Source organism: Stigmatopora argus, chromosome 3, assembly GCF_051989625.1.
Source record: "Stigmatopora argus isolate UIUO_Sarg chromosome 3, RoL_Sarg_1.0, whole genome shotgun sequence".
Lineage (NCBI taxonomy): Eukaryota > Metazoa > Chordata > Actinopteri > Syngnathiformes > Syngnathidae > Stigmatopora > Stigmatopora argus.
The window spans coordinates 22,408,863-22,436,836 of record NC_135389.1 but is presented as its reverse complement, the minus strand read 5'-3'; the positions used below and the strand labels follow the sequence as shown (position 1 = coordinate 22,436,836).

Below are 27,974 nucleotides of genomic sequence, written 5' to 3'. Positions count from 1 at the left end.
GCTGAAAAATGATCAGTCACTGTAAGGGGGTCGTACCCTAAAACCCTAAACCCTTAAAAAAAGACATCACTGTTAGGAAGAGAAGACGGTCCAAACACCGGCTTCACGCTGGGCGTTCGTATTCGCTACGATGTTTGCGCCAAGTTATGCGACGGCCTGTCAAGATTCCTTTTCACCGGGGAATTGGTCGCTCTTTGCTTCTGCAGTTGTCCATTCGGAATCTTACAGCTGTTCCCCATTGGCCGATATTAGCATGGAAGCTTTCCCGCATTGGTTAAATATAAGCGCTATGACGCTACATTTTTAGGTCGGTTATGTCTGGGAGAGGTCTCATTTGATTATGACTGATTTATTTTAGAAAGGGACAGTACATATTAATGAAAAAAACACATTCCGGTTAATGAACATATATATGTAAATATGTAAGTGTATAGCTGAAGGCTAATGACCATTTTTAGTCCCTTGTGTAGGTTGAAGATAAACGATGACACACGCTAACAAGTAGCAAAGTTTTAGACTGCGTTGTGATCGCAATTTTGTTTGTCTAACATCCAGGCTTTAAGATGATTGGCCAAGAAGTTCAGAGTTGGGAGTTGACATATGCTAATTGCTATTGTCTTCCAGGTATGTGAGCATTAATAGAGAAGGTGCTTTGACTACCGTATTTTCTCGCTGTATTTGTGGCAAATAAATGATGACTGAATCAAAAGTACGGCTTATATGCGCACAAATTAGACTTGATATGCACGAAACTGCAAGGTGACAAAATGCCATAACGCAAGACAATGCGGCCGATACGGTCATAAAAAAAAAAAAAGAGCGTATCTTGCATAAAACGTGAAAAAAACCTGACTTACTTGTGCCTGCCAGTGGACTCGGACACTCTTCCTGGTTGTACTGCTCACATGACTTCCTTTTTGAATTTGTCTACGTGCAGGCAACACCTTTTCGGAATGTACAATCCAGCAATCGATTTATTTAGTATCTCAGAAATACCTCGTGCAATGATTTTAATTAAGATTTTCCCTTCAAAGTAACACATTTGTACTCCCTATTAAAACCATGAATATGGAGGAGAAAATTGTGAATCAGGGGGCGGCTTATACGGGAGAAATTCAACAATTTTAAGGTAATTTTAAGGGTAAGGCTTATACGCGGAGGCAGCTAATATGCAAGAAAATATGGTAAATGCACACTTTCTGAAGGGAACTACACAGTCACCTCTAGAGCCAGCTCTATTGTTTTAATGTTTGCAGTGGAGGAGGAGCTATGTGATGGGAGATTTTGTAAACTAAAGTGGCATCATAATATTTAATAGATTAGATTATATAACTTCATTCATCCCGTATTCGGGAAATTTCATTGTCACAGTAGCAAGAGGGTGAGAATACAGACACAGAAAAATACATTTTAGACATAACTAGGTATTAAATAAGTGAATACATAAATTAAAAAGCCTGTTCATGCAAAAGATTTGAGGCCTTGTTTGCCAGTGTACAAAGTTTGGCTTTCCCTGTTTTGGCAGTGAAATACTAAAGATTTTAGAGGAACACTGAAGTGCTAATGTGGAAGTGGGACTGTTATGCTTTTTTTCGGGGGGGTTGGGAGGGCAGGGGGGCTTTTTCAGTGGTGTTAAATGGCATCAGCCTTGGTGTGGGCAGCTGCCTCGTGTTTGGGTTATTAACAGCTGTGAATTTTTCAACTGGCAGCTATACATAAGATTTAACAGGAGCTTCCCGCTAACTTGCTATTTTAATCGCTTCCTCCGTGCTCGGAGACGATACGAACCGTTCCAATTGGCTTGATATGACATTAACAACGTTCACATATAGTACGTTATTTGAATGAATATTTAGAAAATAATAACCTCTGTGAGCAGCAGTTAAAATAATTTAATAATGGTGAAGACGATGACTGTGTTTTTGTCAGGTTCTAATCCAACCTTTAACGTCAACTTGACCATTTTAGATATAATATATATATATATATATATTTTTTTTTTAATAAATGGATTAAAAGAACTGGATTAAAAGCCCTGAATATTCAGTTTTTATAGATCTAAAACAATGTTTATTTGAACTTTTTTATATATATTTTTAGATTTTACAAAATGATTTTTGAACTAAAAACAGAAAAAATGGATTTAAAAAAAATACAATTATTGATTTAAAAAGGGGAAAATCAGGAAATTTAATATACATCTATACTCTTCATTTTAATTTGATCCTAAAACAGAAAGTCGGCATTCATCATTTACTTTCTCGGACCACACAAAATGATGCGGCGGGCCAGATTTGGCCCCCGGGCCGCCACTTTGACACAAGTTTTCTAATCTGTTGTTGTAGTTATTTGGTTTTACGGCACGTCCTATAATATATAAAGAAATTATTATTCGATAACTAATTACTTAATATTTTGGTTCTAAACTAAATTCCTGAAGCTGTCCTCAAGAGTATTGAAATCACAAGAATAATCTTTATTTGCATTTGTGTATAAAAATCTAAATACGGTTTTTGCGGACACAGCCATTTAGTTTCACTTCATTTTCACTATCGTCGCATATTTCCGATGTAAACATTTATTTTACAGCCGCAATCCCTCGCCGTTGTTTAACTTCACCCCGTCGTCACGGCAGCGGCACAAGTCCCGCCTCTAAAAATAGTCGGCGACCCGATCAAATGTTCTCGTTCTTGATATAAACTGAAATTCTGGAGTGGACTCGGTGCTTAGGACGGACACAAAAGGACACTCTGTTCAGTCTCCAGTGAAGAGGACGCCGTCTAAGCGGGCCTTCAACGTGTCCGAGGTGTCCCGCGATGAAGACCACGGGGAAAGATGGCCGCCGTGGGTGGGAGGAGCTGATAACCTGGCCTGGCTGATAGCCAGATCCCTAAAATTAGGGTTGCGTGATAAGATGGCCTCAGACGTCACGCTACGTACACCGTGGGCAACCAATCCCGTCGGCCCGCTATTTTGCTGATCGCCAAAAGTTCGACATGGCGTCGTGATAACTGGTGGTTGTGTTCGCACCACAGATAGCGACCTGAACTGGACACAATCAGAACCTCCAGAAAAACCGTTCAGTCCATGTAAGCGTAAAGTGGCGCAACACTAAAATCTATTGTCGGCTCAACTTGGGATTCATATCAGTCCCTAACTAAATTAGACCTTATCATATTTCTATATTCTTATTTGAGTTGTAAAATATAGTACTAGGTGGCCCAGTGGACGAGTGGTTAGCGCGTCGGCCTTACAGTTTTTGGGGCGTGGGTTCGAGCCCAGCTGGGTCCTGACAGTGTGGAGTTTGCAAGTTATCCTCGGGCTTACGCAGGTTTTCTCTGGGTACTCTGGTTTCCTCCCACATTCCAAAAACATGCATGCTAGGCTAATTGTATGTTAAATTGCCTGTGTGGGTGTTCTCCGGGTACTCCAATTTGCTCCCACATCCCAAAAACATGCATGCTAGGCTAATTGTATCTTAAATTGCTGGTGTATTTCTCCAGGTACTCCGTCTTCCTCCCACATCCCAAAAACATGCATGCTAGGCTAATAGTATGTTAAATAGCCTGTGTGGGTATTCTCTGGGTACTATTTTTTGCTCCCACTTCCCAAAAACATGCATGATAGGCTAATTGTATGTAAATTTGCCTGTGTGGGTGTAATTTGGGTACTCCAATTTGCTCCCACATCCCAAAAACATGCATGCTAGGCTAATTTTATGCTAAATTGCCTGTATGGGTTTTCTCTGGGTACTCAGTTTTCCTCCCATATCCCAAAAACATGCATGCTAAGCTAATTGTATGTTAAATTGCTTCTGTGGGTTTTCTATGGGTACTTCATTTTCTTACCACATCCCAAAAACATGCATTCTAGTCTAATTGTGTTACATTCCCTGTGTGGGTATTCTTTGGGTATTCCAATTTGCTCCCACATCCTAAAAACATGCATGCTTGGCTAATTTCATGCTAAATTGTTTGTGTGGGTTTTCTCCGGGTACTCCGTTTTCCTTCCGCATCCCAAAAACATGCATGCTAGGCTAATTGTATGCTAAATTGCCTGCGTGGGTTTTCTCCGGGTACTCCGTTTTCTTCCCACATCCCAAAAACTTGCATGCTAGGCTAGCTGGTTGAACTCACTAAATTGCCTAACCCTAGCGATGATTGTCCTTTGTCTCCTCGTGCCATGCAATTGGCTGACCACCGATTCAGGGTGTTCCCAAGCCTGGTACCCGCAATTAGCTGGGATAGGCTCAAGCACCCCCTGCGAGGATAATGGGTTCAGAAAATGATTCAGTGTTCTGCTGTTCTTTTGCAGTTTTGTACAGAATAGTGGACCTTTTCTCTCCATCTGATAGCCAGGTTGTCCTAACATTTGGGCCAAATTGGAACCAAAATGGAGCGTGTCCCTACTCCAAGGCCAGGTAGCGGCCATTGTTCTCCGTGGTAGCTTGGGCGGGGAGTTGTGTCAACAGCTTGAAATGTCGGGGAAGCGGCAGAACTTCTGAGAAGAGCGCTGATCAAAGGCGCCTTGACATGAAACCTGCGTGACGCGGATTTGCACGTGTGTGTCCTACGAGGAGATGACAGACACAGATCTGTCTGCTGTGGTTGCTTCAGCGCCCCCAGCGCCCCCTGCCCCCGCCTTTGCCTTTCTATCCTTTTTTTTGGTGGCATTTTTAATGGCTGCTGTTTGCAAAACAATGAGAGCCCACCTGCCCACCTGCCCTCTCCCCTGGCCTCATCTAGCACCCCCAACTGCTCTCCTCAACTGGATACTCACACACAGAAAACTTCATTACGAGTAACAGCATGAGCATTTTTATTTTTTACACAAATGACCTAAAGAATGAAGATGTGTATTCTAGTGTAGTAGTTTTTTTACGCAAATGTGTATTCTAGTGTACATGCTGTTATTAATGAAATCAACTCAAATCACATTTACTAATTTAGCCCTCAATCATGTCTTAAAGGGATTTGTAGGCTTTTTTTAAATAAAAAAAACGTTTTATTCAGAATAATGAAATGATTTTTGCTATATATATTTGTATTAAATCTAAAAATATTGAATCTTATCTGAAATATACATCTAACATGGGCAACACGTTTATTAAATAAACAAAGGTGTTTATTTAATAAGCGTGTAGAGTAAAAAGTAGACTAAATTTTAAAAATGTTGATGATAAACTATTTTTTTTTAACAATGTCAATACATGAAAAAATAATTACATTTGTAGTTCTACTTACGAAATTAATTGGTTCCAAGACGTTTTTCCTAACTTGAAAATTTGGTAAGTAGAAGTGTACTTTATATGTAAATTCTGTAATTGGCTCCACGGTCCTCACACAACTGCCAAATAAACACTTTAAAATTGGTCCAATTTTGTATGAAAGATGTAAGGAAACGATTTATTAATGATTTTTCGATTACCGCGGCCATGTCTGGTCTCATTAATCGCGATATTCGAGGGATTACTGTACAAAAAAGCTAAGGGAGGGGCCTTGGAGGAAAAAAATGTGACAGTGAATTTGCACATTCTCCCCAAAAAAGAGGCTTTCATTGACAACACCATTCTTTTTTGGGGTTGGAAGCCCCCTTTTGACTAAAAAGACACGAGGACTAAAGTAAATGTCTATTTTCGCTTCCATCAAGTCCGATCCCGAGGTGGCGGGACCACCCGTTCGTTCTCTTGTCCTTATTCACACGCCTGCCCGGCTCACTGCTCCTGGTCAGGTTAAGGGGCGGGGGGTGGGTCGCAATGGCGACGGTGACAACGGAGGGGGGTCATTTGGAAGGGGGCTTTAGTCCCGCACTCTTTGCAGGCCACAGACTGGACCAGGTCACTTCAAAGTGGTCTCCTGCCGTGGGACGCTTTGATTCGCCACTGGGCTTCGGTGAACAATCGCGGGGCGACCGAGAACCCCCCCCCCGAGGGGGCCGGTCAGGTGGGGTGGGCTCATTGCGGGGGTGACGTTGACTTAGACAGTGACGGGAACGATGGGGGGAAGGTTTGTTGACAGGGGAGGTGACACGTGTACACCAATCTTGAAAAATCCATCACCAAAGAAGATTGGCGTATTAAACTCAGCTGTTTGTCATCATTAAGTGAGAGGTCACGCTTAATTTCTTACGCGACCGGTCGTACGTCAATATTAGGGTGCGATTGGATCAGGATTTAATGGAAATCGGGTACAATTGCGGCTTTTTTTAAGGATTTTTAATTTAAAAAATGTTTTGCTATGGTAGTTAAGCTAACAAAATGATAAGTATAATGCAAAAAATGATAGATATACAGATTATTTATACATTTATTCATGTATTTATTTATTAACTTACTTATGACCTATCTATTTATGTCTAAAATGTCTTTTGCTGTGTCTGTATTCTCACCCTCTTGCTACTGTGACAATGAAATTTCCCGAATATGGGATGAATAAAGTTATCCAATCCAATCAAATCAGTGAAGTAAAAAATATTGTATATACTGTGACTCTTTGCCCTTTTTCATTCTATATTAAAACACAAATTCATCGAGGCTCATTCAAAGCAAATACAGTCGTACCTCTACTTACAAAATTATTTGGTAAATTGAAATTTTTGTAAGTAGAACAGTACAGTAATCCCTCGATTATCGCGTCTTCACTTGTCGCAAATTCACTACTTTGCCATTTTTTCTGCTATTAATTTGCATTAATTTCAATTATCGCGGCCATGTTTGGTCTACATCACATGTGTCAAAGTGGCGGGCCGGGGGCCAAATCTGGCCCGCCGCATCATTTTGTGTGGCCCGTGAAAGTAAATGATGAGTGGCGACTTTCTGTTTTAGGATCAAATTAAAATGAAGAGTATAGATGTATATTAAATTTCCTGATTTTCCCCCTTTTAAATCAATCATTGTCATTTTTTAATCCATTTTTTCTGTGTTTTAAGTTCAAAAATCATTTTGTAAAATCTAAAAATATATATAAAAAAAGTTAAAATAAACATTGTTTTAGATCTATAAAAAACTAAATATTCAGGGCTCTTAATCCAGTTCTTTTAATCCATTTATTAAAAAAAAAATCTAAATATTATATCTAAAATGGTCCGGCCCATGTGAAATCGAGTTGACTTTAACGCGGCCCGTGAACCAACCCGAGTCTGACACCCTTGGTCAACATTAACCTCAATATGAGGGATTACTGTAGTTTATTTATAAATTCTCCATATTCGTTCCACTGTCTGTTTTGACTCACAGTTGAAAATGTTAGCTCTTTTTGTCTAAATTGTTCGCCACCCCTGGCCTATTTCTTTAAAAAAAATTGTATATAGCATACCTGTCAACCTCTGCCGATAACTGCCCTTATAAATGATTATGATTCCCCTTACAAACCCCCCAAAAACCTTACAAACACCGTACGACTCGTCGTACGGTGTTTGTAAGGTTTTGGGGGGGTTTGTAAGGGGAATCATAATCATTTATAAGGGCAGTTATCGGCAGAGGTTGACAGGTATGCATTTGTTGAGTCTTAGTTCCACTGCAAATTATCATGGTTGTCTTCAATCCACTGTACTATGTCATAGCTTTGTACATACGTCTTTGAGTTGGATACGAATCAAAGGGGGGGGCTCGTTTATAATGACTGTGATAGGATCCTGCTAAAGGACTGACTTGACAGCCCCCCCCAGCGAATGAATGAGGCCCACCTGAGCTGGCTCACTCTTCAACGTCTGCTTCGTATTAAGTGCTGACAATAAGGCTGGCGTTCTGGGAATCGCCACGTTTTGAGCGGCCAGACCGCCTATTCATTGTGTCCAATGGGATGACCTAATCACTTGGCAGCTCATCAGTCAAAGTGAAACTCATAAATGAAGCCCCCCATCGGCCCCCCACTCTTTCCTCTCGACTGCTTTATTGTATTTGGTTGTGCATCCTAAAAACGTTTGCTTTTGACAGATTGGAGGATTTTGTGTAGTTCGATTACCTGGTAGAAGGGGGGGGCGTGGCCTCAAGGGTTCCGAGAGTACCATGCGGTTTTTCGGTGGTCTTTTTTTAACGATCCGGATCGGCCAGAAAGCCATGGTCACGTGATGGGAAAATGAACCATTGAGGAGAACCTGCAAAATGATGACATGGAAAATTAAACATTGAAAGTGGTAAGCAAACTTCATAAAATAGATTTAAATTTAAATTCTAGGATGAGTGAAAATTAAAGTTGCAAAAAAACGTCGACTCAAACTTATCTTTCTTGGATAAAAGGTTCAATTAAATCATAAAAGTAAATGTCACTTCTAAGTGTTTTTTTTAGAAAATTACGTTTACCGGTGGCGGCCCGACTGTTCTGGGATCGTGGGCTCAATGCCAGGTCGGTCTTTACTGTGTGAAGATTTGCATGGGGCTTACGTGGATTTTCGATGGTACATCGACGACCAATTCCCCGCCATTCATTCATTCATTTTCTGAACCGCTTATCCTCACAAGGGTCACGAGGGGTGCTTGAGACTATCGCAGCTCACAACAGGCTGGGGGGGACGCCTTGAATCGGTCCCCAACCCATCGCGGGGCACGAGGCGACAAAGGACAACCAATCATAGCTAGGGACAATTTATCAAACAATTAGCCTAGCATGCATATTTTCAGGATGTGGGAGAAAACCGGAGTACCCGGAGAAAACCCACCAAGCCCAAGGAGAACATGCAAACTCCACAGAGTTCGGACCCACCAGGGATGGAACCCAGGACCCCAGAAGTGTGAATATACCATTAATTTCTCTAATGGACCGGCACCTGGCTCATGGTTTTCGGGGACCGCTGAATACAATTATGCGCCGGCACCCCAAATACTGACGTGGACAAATTTCATCTGCAATGGCGCGTGAATCTCCAGAAGACGTAATGTCGATAGCCAAGAAAGAATGGCGGAACCTCCTCCCAGGCCGTCCCCCTATTCACCAGAACTGGGCTTCATATTTTATTGTGGGGGTCCATTGACTTTGTCCCTTTCAGGCTCCTTCTAATCCCCGGCCGGGTCTGCGTCCTCACTGGCTAGGCTACAGAGGGGCTATTATTCGGGGCCTTATTACCGCGCCCCTCGCGGCTTATCTCCTTCCTGGTGACAGTCTTTTCAAGCCTCCCCCTAATGACCTGGGGAAACTCACATGCTCAACTTCCCAGGGCCGCGGGGGCCTCGGTAACTTTGGAGAGGGCTCCAGGGGGGGCTGGGGGGGCATGGAGACGGGTCCCGTGTCCCACTGCAGGTGACCGTGCAAAAGAAGGCATCTTCTCCCCCCAAAAAATGTCCATTTCTTTGGACATGCTCTTAAATCCCGGCCAGGAAAAAAGATCTAAAGTCGATTACTGTATTTTCTCGCATATAAGCCGCCTCCGCGTATAAGCCGGACCGTTAAAATGGCCTTAAAAATTGTTGAATTTTGCAATTTCTCGAGTATAAGACGCTCCCGGATTCACAATTTTCAGCTCCGTGTTCGTGGTTTTAATAGGGAGTACAAATATGGTATTTTGAAGGGAAAATCTTAAGAAAAATAGTATTTCTGAGATTCTTTATGGATTGAAAGGGGTACTTGGACGATTCGCCAAAAGACGTTTCGCCGACGGACAGTTCGCTGAACGGACGTTTCGCCGAAACGCTCGCCCCGCAACCCGGATCGCGCGTGTACATGTTTTTCAACCTTGGCCCGCGGGCCATTTACGGCCCGTTACAGATAACATTCATTTAGGAATAACAAGGGCATGTACTGCGCCCCGCTGGACATATTTCTAAATACAAGTACGTACTAAACTACAATGTGCTGCCAATTTTTTATATTTTTTTATTTTATCCTTGCGTTTAAAGTAGTAGCCATTTGGAGATCACGCAATGTAATTTATCAAAGCTGGGGATTGATGTCGGACACTGAGAAAAAAACAACACTAGAAGACTTATGTGAAATTCTAAGTGCCTTGGACAGACTAGAGGGCTTAGAGAAGAATACCTGAAAATGCCATGGAACTTCAACACTTTTACTTCTAGTTGAATTTTAAATAATTTCCCATTATTTTAGGAAATCTATATTCAAAATGATTTGCTGAGAACCTTAATTCAAAGATTAATCTCAACATTTTCTATGCTGGTGTAAATTTTCTGGAGTAGGATTTCTGGATTTACAATTTCATTACAGTAGTACTTACTGTTACTACTACTTTATTTACTCTATTTCTTCTGCCACATACTGTTCTGCGCGATCTCTTGTCTTGCATTATTTCGTCGTTGTCAACTTGCAGTTTTGTGCACGTCAAGTGTAATTTGTGCGCATATAAGCCGTACCCTCGATTCTGTCATCATTTTTTGGAGTGACAAATCCGGCTTATATGCGAGAAAATACGGTAAGTTAAGTCATCTGCTGGCCCCCGTCATGATCTCCTGAAAGACTTCACTATTCTTGGCTTTTTTGTTTCTTGGGGAATTGCATTTATTAGAGAGAAAGTTCATTGTGAGGCCCGACTCGGGCTTGAAAACAGCACACTCGCCGTTGGATGGCGGCCAATGGGTTGCTTTTTACGGCGGAACCTCCGATGTGGAATACTATCGGTTGATCTTGGTTGATTTCCAAGTCTTTCTCATTTCAGAACTTTGGCGAGGGGGGAGGAACGGGAATCATAAGCGTCATCAAACTGTTTTTACTCCGCAGGCAATCGGACAAGTAGCATTTCGACGTTCGTCACGGTTAGAAAAGTTCCACTTTGGTGTAATAAAACTAAAAATAACAAGTGTAAGATGGCGTCCCAGGAAGTGAGGATGGATGATCATGAGCAGCCACAAAATACACGGCAGGGGCTTGTTAATGACCTCAAAGCATTTGGGACCTCGGTAAGAAAGAAAACAGTTGCGAACGCCGCCTAATTCAGTGGTTCTCAACTATTCAGGGTTTTGACAAATGGCCAATTGCCCAACGTGGTTTTGGGGCATTTCTAGGTGACTTATTGTTGTTTTGGGCTTTTCCAAGTGGTTTACTTTTGGTTTTGGGGCAGTTCCAGGTGACTTATTGTTGGTTTTGGGCATTTCCAAGTGGTTTCCTTTTGGTTTTGGGGCAGTTCCAGGTAACATAATGTTGGTTTTGGGGCATTTCCAGGGGACTTAATGTTGGTTTGGGGCAGTTCCATGGTGACTTATTGTTGGTTTTGGGCATTTCCAAGTGGTTTACCTTTGGTTTTGGGGCATTCCAGGTGACCTAATGTTGGTTTTGGGGTATTTCCAGGTGACGTAATGTTGGTTTGGGGCATTTCAAAGTGGTTTACTTCGGTTTTGGGGCATTCCAGGTGACTTAATGTTGGTTTGGGGCAGTTCCAGGTGACGTAATGTTGGTTTTGGGGCATTTCCAGTAGACTTATTGTTGGTCTGGGCATTTCCAAGTGGTTTACTTTGGTTTGGGGGCATTGCAGGTGACCTAATGTTGGTTTGGGGCATTTCCAAGACGTTTACTTCTGTTTTTGGGGCATTCCAGGTAACGTAATTTTGGTTTTGGCCATTTCCAAGTGGTTTACTTTTGGTTTTGGGGCATTCCAGGTGACCTAATGTTGGTTTGGGGCAGTTCCAGGGGATTTAATGGTGGTGTTGGGGCATTCCAGGTGACCTAATGTTGGTTTTGGGCATTTCCAAGTGGTTAACTTTGGTTTTGGGGCATTCCAGGTGACCTAATGTTGGTTTCAGGCAGTTCCAGGTGACGTAATGTTGGTTTTGGGCATTTCCAAGTGGTTTACTTTGGTTTTGGGGCCTTGCAGGTGACCTAATGTTGTTTTTTTGGCATTTCCGAGACGTTTACGTCTGGTTTTGGGGCATTCCGGGTGACCTAATATTCGTTTGGGGCATTTCCAGGTGATGTAATCTTGGTTTTAGGTTATTTCCATGTGATTTACTGCTGGTTTGGGGCATTTCCAGTTGACTTACTGTTGCTTTTGGGGCATTTTAAAAATCCTTACTGTTGGTTTTGGGACATTTCCATGTGACTTAATGTTGCTTTTGGGGCAATTCCAGGTGAATAGGAACCAATAAATGAAGCTTGTACATTACAACATTGCTCCTTAAGAATGGACAAGAAATTGGATTGTCCTGGACAAAAGAGCTATTCTCTGTAAAGACCCCCAGGACACGTGACACAGGTGTCCGTCTGACTTCCTGCTTCCTCGCGTCACGCAGGCCTGGCGTTCCCTGAGGTCTTTTGGCGTCTCTGACTCATAAAACACAGTGAATGGCTCCTATTAAGTAATGAGTTTAGTGAGGCCGGTAAGGTCAAGCCCTGGGGGAGGTAATAAGGGTGGGAACTTGCTGAGTGATGGGAGGACTGGGAAGACATTGGTTGAAAATGTCTGCCATACGTCTGTGCCCTGTGGTTGCCGTTTCAATAGTCATTCATTCTATTTCTGAACCGCTTATACTTACAAGGGTTAAGGGGGGTGCTGGAGCCTATCCCAGCTAACCACGGGCACCAGGTGGGGACACCTGGAATCGGTGGCCGGCCAATCACAGGGCACGGGGAGACAAAGGACAACTAATTGTAGCTAGGGTTAGGCAATTCAGAGTGTTCAACCAGCTAGCCTAGCATGCATGTTTTGGGGATGTAAAGTTTAGCTGCATATATTGATATTTTTGCCTTGATATGTTTTTGCCTATGTCATTAGTGCATCATTCTTTTCATTTAATTACAAGAAAACCCGGATCCCGGTCCCTGCCGACTGCGCTTCCATCAACAAGGTTAGTAAAGTGCAAGAAAGAATGCAGAGTGAAGCGAACACGACACCCTCGAGGCGAGACAATGATGTGTTTGCCGAGAGAACGGCCGGCAAACTGGGAGCTAATCAACGGCGACCCCCCGCCAGTTCAACAAAGTTATCTGGCCGCTGCCAAACAGGCACCGGCAAAAGCAAACACGCATTTTTACACACTGGGTTTCTGGAAGCCATCAGTTTTGTGGCAATCCGGCTGGCCCGTGTAAAAAATGGAATTTATTCCGTTTTTAAAAAGAAGAATGGGATTATGTATATATTATATTGACTTGCACAATGGACAACTTTTTTTGGAGTCAACCAAATTGAAAACAATGAAAAAAGAAAAACTGGAGTAAGAGTTGCATTTTAGGGAGGGCCTTTTTTTTTTAAATTATGAACCAAGAATAAACATACGTTAAAGTATTAATAATAACACGGTGACGAAATAGGCAGCTGTGAACTCTGGTTTTCCAGAGAATTATAGCGTAACAAAACAACAACATAACAGATGGTCATTCATTGGTCAGAGAAATAAAATAAAAAAATATATATGTATATATATATACACATATTTACATTTTATTTCTCTGACCAATGACCAGCTGTTCAGTATTAGTCACAGGCCCAAATTATGGAAAAAAATTAAAAGGGTGACTTATAGTCCGGAAAATACGATCGTGATTACCTTCATAATGCTCTTCTATGCGCAACCTTCCCCAAGAAGGAAGCTTATCTCGCTAGTTGTAGCAATGCGAGCTAATACTAGGTAAGATGGTGGCGCCCAGAGTGAACAATGGCAGGCACAAGTGAGTTCACAATATGTTGTTTTTCTTGAATTTCATTCATAGACATCAAAATAAATGTTGTTTAGCGTTTTATCAGTTTATCTTTTCTTTATTTTGAAATAAATGACCGTAACGGCCACATTGTCTTGCGTTATGGCGTCATGGCTCCATAACACTATGACGCCATAATGGCTTTATATGGCGTCATGGCGTTAGGGCGTCATGGCGTTAGGGCGTCATGGCGTTAGGGCGTCATGGCGTTAGGGCGTCATGGCGTTAGGGCGTCATTGCGTTAGGGCGTCGTCATGGCGTTAGGGCGTCATGGTGTCAGGGCGTCATGGCATCATGGTGTCATGGCGTCAGGGCGTCATGGCGTCATGGCGTTAGGGCGTCATGGCGTTAGGGCGTCAGGGCGTCATGGCGTTAGGGCATCATGGCGTTAGGGCGTCATGGCGTTAGGGCGTCATGGCGTTAGGGCGTCATGGCGTTAGGGCGTCATGGCGTTAGGGCGTCATGGCGTTAGGGCGTCATGGTGTTAGGGCGTCATGGTGTTAGGGCGTCATGGTGTTAGGGCGTCATGGTGTCATGGCATCATGGCATTAGGGCGTCATGGCGTTATGGTGTTAAAGCGCCATGGTGTTATGGCATTTCGTCTTTGTCACCTTGCGGTTTTCGTGCATGTCAAGTCTAATTTGTGCGCATATTGATTCAGTCATCTTTTGCGACAAATATGGCATATATGTGAAATAATACGGTATTTACTGGTCAATGACGTGTGTTTTTTTACCCTCAAAAGTAGGTTTCCATAGTTACACCGGACCGTAAACAACGTTCAGAAGACTCCATTTCTGTCCTTGGTAAGATTTTTGGGACGTCACATGGATGGTCTCGCCGAGGCTTGATCGGGAGAACTTCCAGGCGTCTCGCAAACTATTCACAAGGCATCCTGACAAGTCGGCAGATCCGAAAGGGCTGCGGGTGCTGATTTTCCTACTCCGCAACCTCTGGCGTCAAATCCGAGGGAGGAGAAGGATGGCGGATAATAACGGAAAGTGTTTTGACATCCAGCTTTAAGTCATTATTGGATTTAGATAAGAGGGGAATTCCACCCGATGCGAGGTAAAACAAACAAAGAGACGAGATGGCCGGCGATTCCAGCGCCGACGTAGCCTCGGGCCGCAATTTCACGTGGAACGATGAAAACACGCCAGTTGTCGCGGCGCTAATTTCACCCGCCGGCCGGCCTCCCTCCCCGCGGGGTCGACGTTAGGGCACCCCGACGCGAGGCATTGATGTCAAGTACGTCTTGCGTATTTCCAGTTGATTGTTTGCTGTTGTGCGCGGCTAATGCTAGGCAATTACAAGTTCTCCTCCTTGACGCGAAACAGACTGTGACCGAACATGTTGGACATCCTGCCTCGCTCGCTCGCTCGCTCGGCTGTTGTGTTCTCTAATTTTGAAAAAGGTAACGTGTAATCACGCTTGCTTGTTTTCCGCCAAGAGGTCAATTGGAATCTTGGAGCGTGGAAAGAAAAATCGGGTTTCGGCACGTACGCCGAGAAGCGGATCCGTGGCGACGCTTATCGCTGAAGGCGGTTTATTTTGAAGACCTGCTTTATTGTGGTTTAAGGTCCGTTGGAGAGGATGCTAGCCAAGTTTGGTGCATTTTTACGTCGTCATTGGGCAATTTGTAGAGTTTTTACTCCAATGGACAACTTGAGTCTCACATATTAGATTTGGTTAGTGGTTAACGCATCGGCCTCACACCGCTAGGGTCGAAGGTTTGATCCCAGGTGGAGTTTGCAGACTTGAGTGGGTCTTCTTCAGGTCATAGTGCGTCCATTTTGGCATTGGCGTTCTGGACAATGGCGTAACGCCAATTCAGGTTTTGGATTAAGAAAATGTTGTTGTTTTGTTAAATAAAATAAGAACAGTGATTTGGTGTCTGAGTGGTTGGCGCATCGGTCTCGCAGTTCCAAGGGTCATGGTTTGATTCCAGGTCTGTCCGCAGTGTGTAGAGCACATGTGTCGAAGTGGCGGCCCGGGGGCCAAATCTGGCCCCGCTGCATCATTTTGTGTGGCCCGGGAAAGTAAATGATGAGTGCCGACTGAAGAGTATAGATGTATATTAAATTTCCTGATTTTCCCTCATTGAAATCAATAATTGTCATTTTTTAATCATTTTTTTCTGTGTTTTTAGTTCAAAAATAATTTTGTAAAATCTAAAAATATATTTAAAAAAGCTAAAATAAACATTGTTTTAGATCTATAAAAAACGGAATATTCAGGGCTTTTAATCCAGTACGTTTCATCCAATCAAAAAAATCTCAATATTATATCTAAAATGGTCCGGCCCACATGAAATCGAGTTGACGTTAAGTGGCCCGCGGACCAACCCGAGTCTGACACCCCTGGTGTCAAGTTTGAATGTTCTCTTGGGCTGGCGTGGATTTTCTCCAAGTACTCTGGTTTCCTCCCATATTACAAAAATATGCATGCTAGGCTAGCTGGTTGAATGCTCTAAATTGCCTAACCCTAGTTATGATTGGTTGTCCTTTGTCTCCTCATGCCCTGCGATTGGCTGGCCATTGATTCAGGGTTTCCCTCACCTGGTGCCCGAAGTCAGCTGGGATAGACTCCAGCACCCCCTGCAACCCTTGTTAGGATAAGCGATTCAGAAAATGAATGAATGAATGTGGCCGGTTACTAAAAATATCTACAGAAACCTCACATATGGAGAAAAAATAATCCCAACTGTTAAGCAGATAACCTAGTCAAGCACATAAAGTTTCAAACAAGTCACTGCAGAACAAAGATGGACCCTCATGATAAAAAAAGCATTTAAAATACAGGGCCACTGTTTCTTTAAATGTTTTTCCTCTGTTCTGCTTGTTCAGCAACATTTTTCACCCACGATTGACCAGGAATCGAACAGTCTTAGAGCGGCAATAACAATCACTGCCACCCTACCGTCACATGTTATTGCTTGCGTTTTAATAAATAGCCTCGAAACACACACACAAGTACACACACATACATGCAAGCTGTTTCTTTCCATCACACTTAAAATATATGAGCCATAAAAAGCCTGGCCAGTATCTCTCTCCTTCTCCATCACTTAGCTCTGGCATCTGTCCGAAACGCCCTAATTTGTCAACTTTAGCCCCCCGAGGAGAACTCGTGCGGCAGTTGTGTATTTACGGAGAGTTTTTTAGCTTTACAAGCACCCGAAGGCATTCCCCCTGATTAGGGCAGGACATCCATCACTTTTTGGAGCAAAATTGAGTGCATAAGGTTGGCTCCAGTACCCCCGCTGATTTCCATTATGATAAGATAAGGTTAAAAAGGCATGACAATGCTTCCTTAACTGGTTTCGGCTTGTTTACTGGTTTCCTTACTGGAGGTGGGTGACAGTTTAGAACATGGGTGTCAGACTCGGGTTGGTTCACGGGTCGCTTTAACGTCAACTTGATTTCACGTGGGCCGGACCATTTTAGATATATTTAGAGACTTTTTTATAAATGCATTAAAAGAACTGGATTGGTCGTCTGACAATACCTTTAAAATAATTTCAACAATAATCATAAATTGGACTCTGTATTTAGCATTGTAATCGTTATTGTAATTAACTGGTGTATATTTTGCTTTCCATGAAGTGTTTCGTATTTTTTGGGAAGCCTAACAAAGGCTAATGACTAGAGCTAAGACGCTAAAATATAATTTTAATTCTCTAATTAGCTTTTTTTAAAAATGTTTAATTATTATTTTTAATAACTATTAATTGCTGTTGTTTTTTGTCTTTTGGTCATACCAACAAGGAAAAAAACACAATAAAACCTTTCTTCGCTAAAGGGGCATTTAAATTGTTCATTCATTTTCTGAACAAATTATCCTCACAATGGTCCCAGGGGGTGCTGGAGCCTATCCCAACTAAACTCGCTAGCCTAGAAATTTAGCATACAATTAGCCTAGCATTTATGTTTTGGGACTGTGGGAGCAAAAACAACCAATAGCCTGGGAAGAACATGCAAACTCCATATAGGAGGACCGACTTGGGATCGAACCCACGACCCCAAAAGTGCATGGCCGAGGCGCTAACCACTCATCCGCCGGATCGCCATGATGGCAACTTGAGTACAACACGACAAGGAAACTCTAAAAAAGATATTTGTGTCTGCTCTAGAGACACAGATGACAAATATCATGCCCCGCCCCAAAAATTGAATGGTACATAATATACAGACCACAACTATTTGTCAATCCTAACTCATCATTCCAGTACTTTCTTTGAAGAACACATCAAGGAAATCCCATTGTGATTTCAATCTAACAATGGGCCTTCACTCATATACATGTTTTATTATATTTGAGTCAATTCTGCAGGTCGCAGAGAGGTGTATGTAGGTACTGCCCTCTATGGGTGACAGGGGTGACCTACAACCACCTTTGAATTGAATTGAATGCTTTTATTGTCATTCTAGTAGTATAAGGAGATTTAAAGCTTTCACCACAAAGTGCACAAATGACAACAACAAATAGACAAACTAATAACCAATCAAGAATAACAATAACACATTTTATCATATATTTTGATGGAAACGCAGTTATTCACACCAATGGCCAGAATGATCTCGATTAACATAAAAAATTCTAAAAATGAGCACGAGCAATAAACAAGTAGTCAACAACATCAGTAGGGATGTGCACAAATAACAACAAACAGTATTAGTCGACATTGAATAAAAGGTCGACATTGAATAAGTGGTCGACATCGAATAAGTGGTCGACATCGAATAAGTGGTCGGCATCGAAAAGTGGTCGACATCGATAAGTGGTCGACATCGATAAGTGGTCAACGTAGATAAGTGGTCAACGTAGAGAAGTGGTCAACGTAGAGAAGTGGTCAACGTAGAGAAGTGGTCAACTTAGAGAAGTAGTCAACGTAGATAAGTGGTCAACATAGATAAGTGGTCAACGTAGATAAGTGGTCAACATAGATAAGTGGTCAACATAGATAATTAGTCAACGTAGATAAGTAGTCAACATAGATAAGTAGCAAACATAGATAAGTAGTCAACATTGATAAGTAGTCAACATAGAAAGGTGGTCAATATAGATAAGTGGTCAACGTAGATAAGTTGTCAACGTAGATAAGTAGTCAACATTGATAAGTAGTCAACATTGATAAGTGGTCAACATAGATAAGTGGTCAATGCAGATAAGTGGTCAACGTAGAGAAGTGGTCAACGTAGAGAAGTGGTCAACGTAGAGAAGTGGTCAACGTAGAGAAGTGGTCAACGTAGATAAGTAGTCAACGTAGATAAGTAGTCAACATAGATAAGAAGTCAACATAGAATAAGTGGTCACATAAATAAGATAAAGTACAAAGTGACTAAAGTGGTTAGCGGTAAGTCTTGATTAAGTCCTCCTAGGTGCAGAAGTCCAGTTGAGTATGGTGGCGGCTCTGGGGAAGACAGTCTTGAGTGTGTTTGTCTTGGCTGTTATGGTCATGTAGCGCCTGCCACAGGGCAGTAGGTTGAAGAGGTTTTGTTTAAAAAAAAATATCCTAAAACTGGAATACCCATCTGCACAAAGCTGAAGGAGAGATGGACGTAAAATCAGGAAATCAGAGGGGCGATCCCGGCCTTCTTCTTCTTCTTCATCTCGGTCGAACCAACGCGCTTCTTCCTACTATCCATTTGTCCCGTTTACATTCCAAGGTGCAAGGCTGCTAATAAAGCCAGCGAGCAACCCGACTTGTAATTTATTGCCAAGTGTAAAATGTGCTTCTGAAAACTGGAGCACATTCTCCAGAGGAGTGAGTACACACATACCAACCATCAGGATGAATTTGGGCTATTTCAAAGGCTGAGGTGTGTTGGGGGTCATTTTTTTTCTCACTTTCTTCTCTAATTGGGGCCCTGCGTGATGACTGGATTGTTTGGTCCTCCTCGGTATCTTATTGCTAAGAGTGTGGAGGGGCATCACGTTACTTCCTGTGATTATTTCCTCCTGCCGGGCTCCTTGGTGCTGATTTAAGCCACTCTGGCACTTCTCCTCCCTCCGCCCTTGTTTCCGAGCTGCAGGAGATTTTCTTTTCTTCCTTTATTTCGCATTTTCACGGGCGACGTGATCGATATTTTGCGATCACGAGGCGGAAATTGATCACGTTAAACAGTTCGGAAGAGGCCCAAAAATCGGCAATTTACCTTTTTACAAATTTTATGGTGATTTTTCTGTTTGTTTCTGTGAACCGTGAGCTGTGGAGCAAGTGGTTGGCATGTCGGCCTTGCAGCTTTGGGGTCCTGGGTTCAATTTTTTTATTTTTATTTTTTCCCAAGATGACATATGTACCGCAAACGCACGTAATAACTTTCATCAAGTCACACGAGGCACACCTACGCCACTTTTATGACACCCAGCTGAGTGTTGAATGAGCTCATAAGGCCAGGTTGATGTGTTTGAAAGAAGAATAAGAGGATATGCACACTAATGACTATAATTATACTCTGAAAAAAATAGCCTAATAGCAGTTTACGTAGTGATGTCTTTGTTTCATGTAGCTTAATTCTCACCATGTGCACCTTGAGGATGTAAAAGAAAGGCTTTTAAAAGTGGGAGAGATTGGACAATTTTGGTTTAAAGCCTCATGAATGTCTTTTAAATGAGCTTTTTGTAATTGGGGACGGTGTCATTGACGACAGCATTAAAACTTTATATGAAAGACCGTTAAAAGGGGAGTGCTACATGGCATTATAACGTGGTTATATTGTTTAATGTTTTTTAGCACTTTTTTGTCAATCTGTTCATTATAAATGTTTCCTGATAAGCCTCAGTTATTTGAGTTGACTGCTGACCTATTTATTGATTTTTAAAACATTATTATCTATTGAATACTTAGCAGTTTGTTTGTTGTGGTGATTTGTGCACTTGCCAACTTATGTTGACTATTTATTCATTTGTCATTCATTATGTATGTGTTATTAGTTATTATTATTTATTAGTCTATTTGTTTGTTGCTGTTATTTGTGCCTTTCGTGGTGGAGCTTTAAATCTCAAGTTGTATATTAATGACAAAATCATTCAATTCAATTACAGATGTAGTTCTCATCTTATCCACTAGATGCCACTAAGGCACAATGTCGACCGCAACACACCGGTGCCCAATTTACAATTCCCAATCGACACAATTTCAAAGCCAAACATTTCCAAACACTGCTAAAACACCGACAACACACAAAAACGTCCTAACAGTTACTTTACGTCATCCGATCACTAAATCAGCGAGGTGATCCTTTTAAAATCGACATTTCCGTGTTAAGAACGAAAAAAGGAGGAGGCAACTCACGTGTTTGGAGGAAGTTGCTCAATATCGGAAAACACACAGTCGTCTGGCATGCCTGAAAAAAAAAACATACTCATGAAGCTCCACTTTTCGATATAAAATGAACGATTCGGTGACTCGTTCGACCTACATTCGTAAACTTGGTTATAGGACTCTTTGCCGGGTGGCTGACTTTTTAGACCCTCAAGACAGATGGAAGGACGTCATCATTTGCATCCGGAAGTCCAACGGCGACTTTCGTTACACACAAAATCATGTCAGGTGTGTCTTTTGTCACTAGCTCTGTAGTATCTATATAATCTATTATGTATTTGTCTATGTATCTGTCCACCCATTGTTTGCTCGGCTAGGATACCTCCCTATATCATAATCCATAACGTAACTTAGTCGCAAAAAGTTATTGTTTAATTCTAATATGTTCGCTCATTATAATGGGGATGATTAAAAAGAAAATTCACTCAGAGCAAATTTATTCATTCATTCATTTTCTGAACTGCTTCTCCCACAAGCTTCAGTGGCCGGCCAAAGTGGCGGCCCGGGGGCCAAATCTGGCCCGCTGCATCATTTTGTGTGGCCCGGGAAAGTAAATTATGAGTGCCAACTTTTTGTTTTAGGATCAAATTAAAATGAAGAGTATAGATGTATATTACATTTCCTGAGATTCCCCCTTTTAAATCAATAATTGTAATTTTTAATACATTTTTCTGTGTTTTTAGTTCAAAAATCATTTTGTAAAATCTAAAAATATATAAAAAAGCTAAAATAAACATTGCTTTAGATCTATAAAAAACTGAATATCCAGGGCTTTTAATCCATTTATAAAAAAAATCTAAATATATCTAAAATGGCCCACGTGAAATCAAGTTGGCGTTAACGCGGCCCGCGAACCAACCCGAGTCTAACACCCCTGGGTTAGACCATTTAGTGTTCAGTTAGCTCAGCCTACATGTTAAGGGATTGCATGCCAATTGCCAAGGACGGACCTGGGATCAAACCACATCCCCAGAACTGTGAGGCAGTCACACCAACCACTCAAACACAGAACCGCCCATAAATGGAAGTTTAAAAATATATGTATTTTCGAAAGCCTTTTAATCCAGGTACCGGAAGCCAATTGCAATAATTAGTCTACATTTGAGTTTGATGTATTTAAAGGGACAGTACATATTAATGAACATAGATGTCAATATGTTGGGTTTTTTTGTGTTGAATGTGTGCTTGCAGGCGGTTTGAGAACCTTGTCGCTCAGGGTAAGAGCCCCACGGTGGAACTTCTGCATGACTGGGGCATGCTCAACGCCACAGTGGGAGAACTGGTGGACATTCTCCTGAGTCGCCAGTTACTGGCGGCTGCAAGCGTCTTGTTACCTGGTAGGAGTCTTGGACCGCTTCTATATTAGAGAAAATCGTCATCGTTATTGGCATTTTCAGAGCAAAATTGATGTTTTTTTAAATTCCCCCAACACAATAGATGCAGTGCTTTCCATGGCGACGACTCAAGCCTTTCCTCCGACAGAACTCCACTGCAAAGGTGTAATCTGGTGCCCAGGTGAGCCAGAGAAGGTGAACGTAGCCCCCGTCGTTGATGTCCTGCAGACGCCAACTAAGCTGCAGAACGAGGAGCCGGATCATGAAAAAGGTTGGAATTGTGCATTTTTTTAAATTATTTTTTTTATGTGCGCAATGCACACTCAAGTAATGAATCTAATGCAATACATTGAGTTATGCAGTAATTTAGTAGTACGACAGACATCGTTTTGCATGAATAGTCCATTTAAATTATTATTTAATTTTAATTTGGAAATACTTGGTTTCAATTATTCAATTCATTTGAATGCTTTTATTGTCATTATACAAGTATAATGAGATTTCAAGCTTCGCCATGAAGTTCACAAATAACAACAGATAAAACAATTATCAATAAATAATAAATATTTAGTCTTAAGTACAGAAGTGCACAAAGAACAAACAAGCGGGCAAACAAACAAAATCAATAAATAATAATAATAATAATTAGTCAACACCATAAGTAGGGAGGTGCACAAATAACAACAAAGAAAACAAACTCAATAAATAATAATAAATAAGGAGGGAAGTGCACAGATAAGAACAATAAAGCAAAAAAACACAATCAATAATTAATAAAAATAAATATATAACATAAATAAGTAGGGAAAAATTTACAAAAAAGGGGTAGAATAAGTTACCAATAAGTAACAAATGTAGTCAACATAAGTAATTTGCACTGTAAAAAGTTCCTCAATGTTGGCAATAATTGCATTAATTCAATTTTTCTTTGTAAATAACCAAAAAGTTAAATACAGTCTTCCCTCACTTATCGCAAATTTTTTTTCTGCTATTTTTTTTTTTTTAAGTTCATAAAAAAGAAAATCCACGCTGAAATTCACAAGCAGAAGAAAAAAAGGTAGTTATAATAGGGGTGAGCCTCCTTTGCAATTTTTTCGCTTATCGCGGCCATGTCTGGTCTCCATTAACCGCAATATTCGAGGGATTACTGTACAATCTCAAATTAAATCTCATTATATTTGTATGACAATAAAAGCAATCAAAAAAAGATACACGAGTGCATTTTAAAAACAATTATTTGTCCATCAAAGACGCTCAAATTGTCTTCAACTCATTCCACATTTGTCAGGTTCAGGCCCAATTTTTTCCTACAATCAACTGAGGGAAATCACCGCAAACTTTGACGGCGGCGGTCGACTCGGAGAAGGAGGTTTCGGCACCGTCTACAAAGGTTTTCTGCGGGACAAACCCGTCGCTGTAAAAAAACTCAACATGGCGAGTTAAAAAAAAAAAAAAAATCTTACCTTCCAATGGCCATTCAATAATCGCAATTTTTTTTGCAGATCGATGGCATCTCTTCCGACGAGCTGCAAATTCAATTCAACCAAGAAGTCCAAACGCTGACGGCGTAAGTTCGCAAGCCCATTTCGGACCCAAGAAAATCCACCGTAATGCTATTTTTCGACAGGTTGAAACATGAGAACCTGGTGGACATGGTTGGCTTCTCCTGTGATGGACCGGTCCCGTGTTTGGTGTACGCCTTCATGGCGAACGGATCCCTGCTGGACAGGTTGGCTTGTTTTGTAAGTGTCGCCTTCTCCACGCTCTTAAACGTGAAGAATTTGTCATGTTGAGGTCTTCGTCTTTTAGGGAGGAAGTCCTCCGCTGAGCTGGCGACAGCGGTGCTTGATCGCTAACGGTACGGCGGCGGCTTTGGAATATTTGCACAGCAAGCATCATGTCCACAGAGATGTGAAAAGGTGCGTCAACTTGTTATTTTGGTTGAAGTAAAGCAACCTTGTTCATTTTACTGGATTCCTGACCAATTGCCATATTTTCTCGCATAGAAGCCGTATTTGTCGCTCGAAAAAATTGTGTGCGGTCGATTGGTCGCCGGTCTTTTGGTCGCCCTGACCGCGACAACGGGCGACCAAAAGACAGGCGACAAAACAAGGTAAAACAACACGGTCTACGCCTCAATAAAAGACAACAATGGCCATGAGCAGTTTCACTGAGCCGACATGTATAAGAGTGTAGAAGAGTTTGTATGTACATGTGTTGTCCCTTTAAGAAACTACGTCAGTTCAGTCAGGGTCGTAACAAGTTCTCCAACAAAAAACAATCAAAGTCCGAGAAATTTGGAGCTTTTCTTTAGCCTAATAATTAATAGGGCATTAAGTATTACTAAATCGTCATTCGCAGTTTGTATTTAGGGAATTTGAGCAACATTTTTAATGGTAATTATCAATAACCTTCCGGGCGACCAAAAGACCGGCGACCAATCGACCGTGTACCGAAAAAATGATGACTGAATCGAGGGTACGGCTTATATGCGAATAAATTAGACTTAACATGCACGCAAGTGCAAGGTGACAAAGACCAAACGCCATAACGCAAGACAATGTGCCGATACGGTCATTTATTTCAAAATAGAGAAAAGATAAACAGATAAAACGCTAAACAACATTTCTTTTGACGTCTATGAATGAAATTCAAGAAAAAAAACTTGCATAAAATGTTTAAAAACTTACTTGTGCCTGCCATTGCTTGCTCAGGGCACCACCATCTTATCTAGGAATGACAAACTAGACCGCTACGGACAAACTTCCTGGTTGTACTGCTCACATGACTTCCATTTTGAAAATGTCTACGTGCAGGCAATCCTTTCGATTAATACCACGTGCGATTATTTTTCTTAAGATATTCCCTTCAAAGTAACACATTTGAACTCCCTATTAAAAGCATGAATATGGAGGTGAAAATTGTGAATCAGTGCGCGGCTTATACGAGGGAAATTGTAAAATTCAACAATTTTAAGGGTATGGCTTATACGCGGAGGCGGCTTATATGCAAGAAAATACGGTACTAAGATTTAGTTTTATCCTCCCAAGAATAAACAATAAACAATAAACATTGACACTATAAAAGTATACTTACTATAAACAGTCATTGTATTTAATAGTAACGAGTACTAGAAAAAAAGAATGAAACTGTTTGTCATCCTTTGCTGATTTTCAAGTCACAAGACTGAAATTTGGAGGTTCAACTTAAAGATGACGACTGAGTTGGCGCAATGTTTCTGCCAATTTGCTTCCAGGCTCTTCACGCTCAAATAAGCAAACAATACCTAAAAATGTCAACAAAAATGGCAAAATGTCATTAAATGTGAGCTTTGCGTGAGTCAGCGATAGCACTGCTCATTCATTTTCTGAACCGCTTATCCTGACAAGGGGTTGCGGGGGGTGCTGGAGCCTATCCCAGCTGACTTCGGGACACCCTGAATCGTGTCCAGCCAATCGCAGGGCCCCTGGAGACAACAAACAACCAATCAAAGCTGGGGTTAGGCAATTTAGAGTGTTCGCTAGCTAGCCTAGGAAACTTAGCAATTAGCCTAGCATGTTTTGGGGATGTGGGAGGAAACTGGAGTACCTGGAGAAAACCCACCTAGGCCCCATTGGATCGAATCCAAGAACTGTGAGGTCAACATGCTAACCAGGTAGCTCATTCTCTCATTTTTTTCCCCGCAGTGCCAATATCCTGTTGGATGAAAACTTGGTGGCCAAAATGTCCGACTTTGGCCTGACGAGAGCCTCGGCAAAGCGGACGGCAACGACCATGATGACGGAAAGGATCGTGGGTACCTGCGCCTACATGGCGCCCGAGGCGCTGAGGGGGGAAATCACGCCCAAATCCGATGTCTTCAGTTTTGGGGTGGTAGGCTCTTGACTTTTGGACTTTTGCACCGTAAACACTAAATGTGCCAGTTTGAAATTTGACGACAACCGTTCATTGGTGTTTTGAACGTGATTGTCACTGGTTTGTACAGGTGCTGTTAGAATTATTGTCCGGGCTGTCACCTGCTGATGAAAACCGCGAGCCTCAGCTTTTGGTAAAATACATTCAGGCTATTACCGTATTTTCCGCACTAAAAGGCACAATCATTGTATGAAATTCCCTTCAGCACAGTTGATTCATAACACATCACCTAACCACTACTACTAAAGCGCCATTTAGTGGATATATAACACAATCTCCCACCACTACTACCACCACCACCACCACTACTACTACCACCACCACTACTACTACAGCTTCATTTGGTGAATGTATAACACAATCTCCCACTACTACTACCTCTACTGATGCCACTACTACTACCTCTACTGATGCCACTACTACACTACCTCTACTGATGCCACTACTACTACTACCTCTACTGATGCCACTACTACTACTACTACCTCTACTGATGCCACTACTACTACTACCTCTACTACTACTACAGATTCTTCTAGTAAATGTATAACAGAATCTCCCACCACCACTACTACTACTACTACTACCACTACAGATACCACCCCCACTAATACTACAGCTCCTTTTAGTGAATGTATAACACAATCTCCCACCACTACTACCTCTAATGATGCCACCCTCACTACTATTACCACATCTCCATTTAGTGGATATATAACAATCTCCTACTACTACTACAACAGCTCCATTTATTTAGTGGATGTATAACAATATCATACTACCATTCCCACCCACTACCGATACCACCGCCACTACTACTACAGCTTCATTTAGTGGCTGTATAACACACGACTGCACCTCATACACAAAACCAATTTTGAGATAGGCCATTCATTGAAGATGCACCTTATAAACCAGTGTGCCTCTTTGTACGGAAAATACGCTATCTTAACCGGACCGATTTGGTCCAATGACGACATTGCCACCCCGCGACAGATGGACATGAGGCACGACATCGACGACAAAGACGAAGAACTCACTCTGGAGGCCTTCGTAGACCAGAAGATGAGCGACTGGGACGGGAGCCAGGTGGCCATCGTCTACTCTCTGGCCGCCGGCTGCCTCCACGAGAGGAAGAACCGACGGCCGCTGGTCACGCAAGTAAGACGGAGCGCTTCTCAACGATTGGCCGATGCCACGATTTGCGAGAAAATATGAAATGTGGATTTTTAATTATCTTTTAGGTGCTGTCCCAGCTCAATGGTTTGGTCAAAAACCGAGCAAAGGAGTCTTACGCCTAGGACTGAAGGTGACCAAGTATATTATCAACGAGTATATGCACACAATGTACTCAGGAATGAGCTTTTATTTTGGAGGGCCACACTTTTTAAGCTTCTTAGTCCATTATTAACTTTTAGGAATCCGAGTAATTTGCCACACCTAAAAAAAAGTTTGCTTACTTGAATTGGACAAACCAACAAAAAACGTTTTTTGATCTTAGTCTCAATAAATGAAGCGATTAACCTGCAAAAACATTAATATGCCCCAAAAAATTGTTCCTGAGAAAAAAAACTAAAAAAGGTTTTAGTGTTTAGTATTTGTGGCAAAAAAACTAAATCACGAATCCTGGTATAAACAAATGTCGTTTAAATATTTAAATTCACATAAATAAACTTGTATATAAAATAATTTTGCTCATCCCATGTGAAAAATTGAATGACATCTTGGTTGTAATTTATTTTGTTTTTTGCTGTCACTGGGAATTTTCTACTTTGGAGAAAATACTAATTTTTTAATAAAAAGGTGTGATAAATTGTCTGTTTT

At 41.7% G+C, this 27,974-nt stretch overlaps 1 protein-coding gene and 1 long non-coding RNA gene across 2 annotated transcripts; one reads left to right on the top strand and one right to left on the bottom strand.

The window, feature by feature from the left end:
- Positions 1–7,468: 7,468 nt before the first annotated feature.
- LOC144071151 (uncharacterized) lies at positions 7,469–21,128 on the bottom strand. The gene is made up of 3 exons (XR_013299563.1): positions 20,999–21,128; positions 20,872–20,923; positions 7,469–8,094 (listed from the first exon to the last, which is right to left on the bottom strand). It is a non-coding gene; the product is annotated as an uncharacterized LOC144071151 (long non-coding RNA).
- On the top strand, positions 20,757–27,550 carry irak4 (interleukin-1 receptor-associated kinase 4). The gene is made up of 11 exons (XM_077596007.1): positions 20,757–21,129; positions 22,093–22,238; positions 22,339–22,506; positions 23,524–23,669; positions 23,738–23,802; positions 23,863–23,977; positions 24,045–24,154; positions 25,922–26,108; positions 26,221–26,283; positions 27,147–27,311; positions 27,395–27,550. Exons 1-11 carry the CDS (start codon positions 20,969–20,971, stop codon positions 27,449–27,451), a joined length of 1,383 nt encoding a protein of 460 aa, XP_077452133.1. The 5' UTR covers positions 20,757–20,968; the 3' UTR covers positions 27,452–27,550.
- The last annotated feature ends 424 nt before the right edge of the window (positions 27,551–27,974 follow it).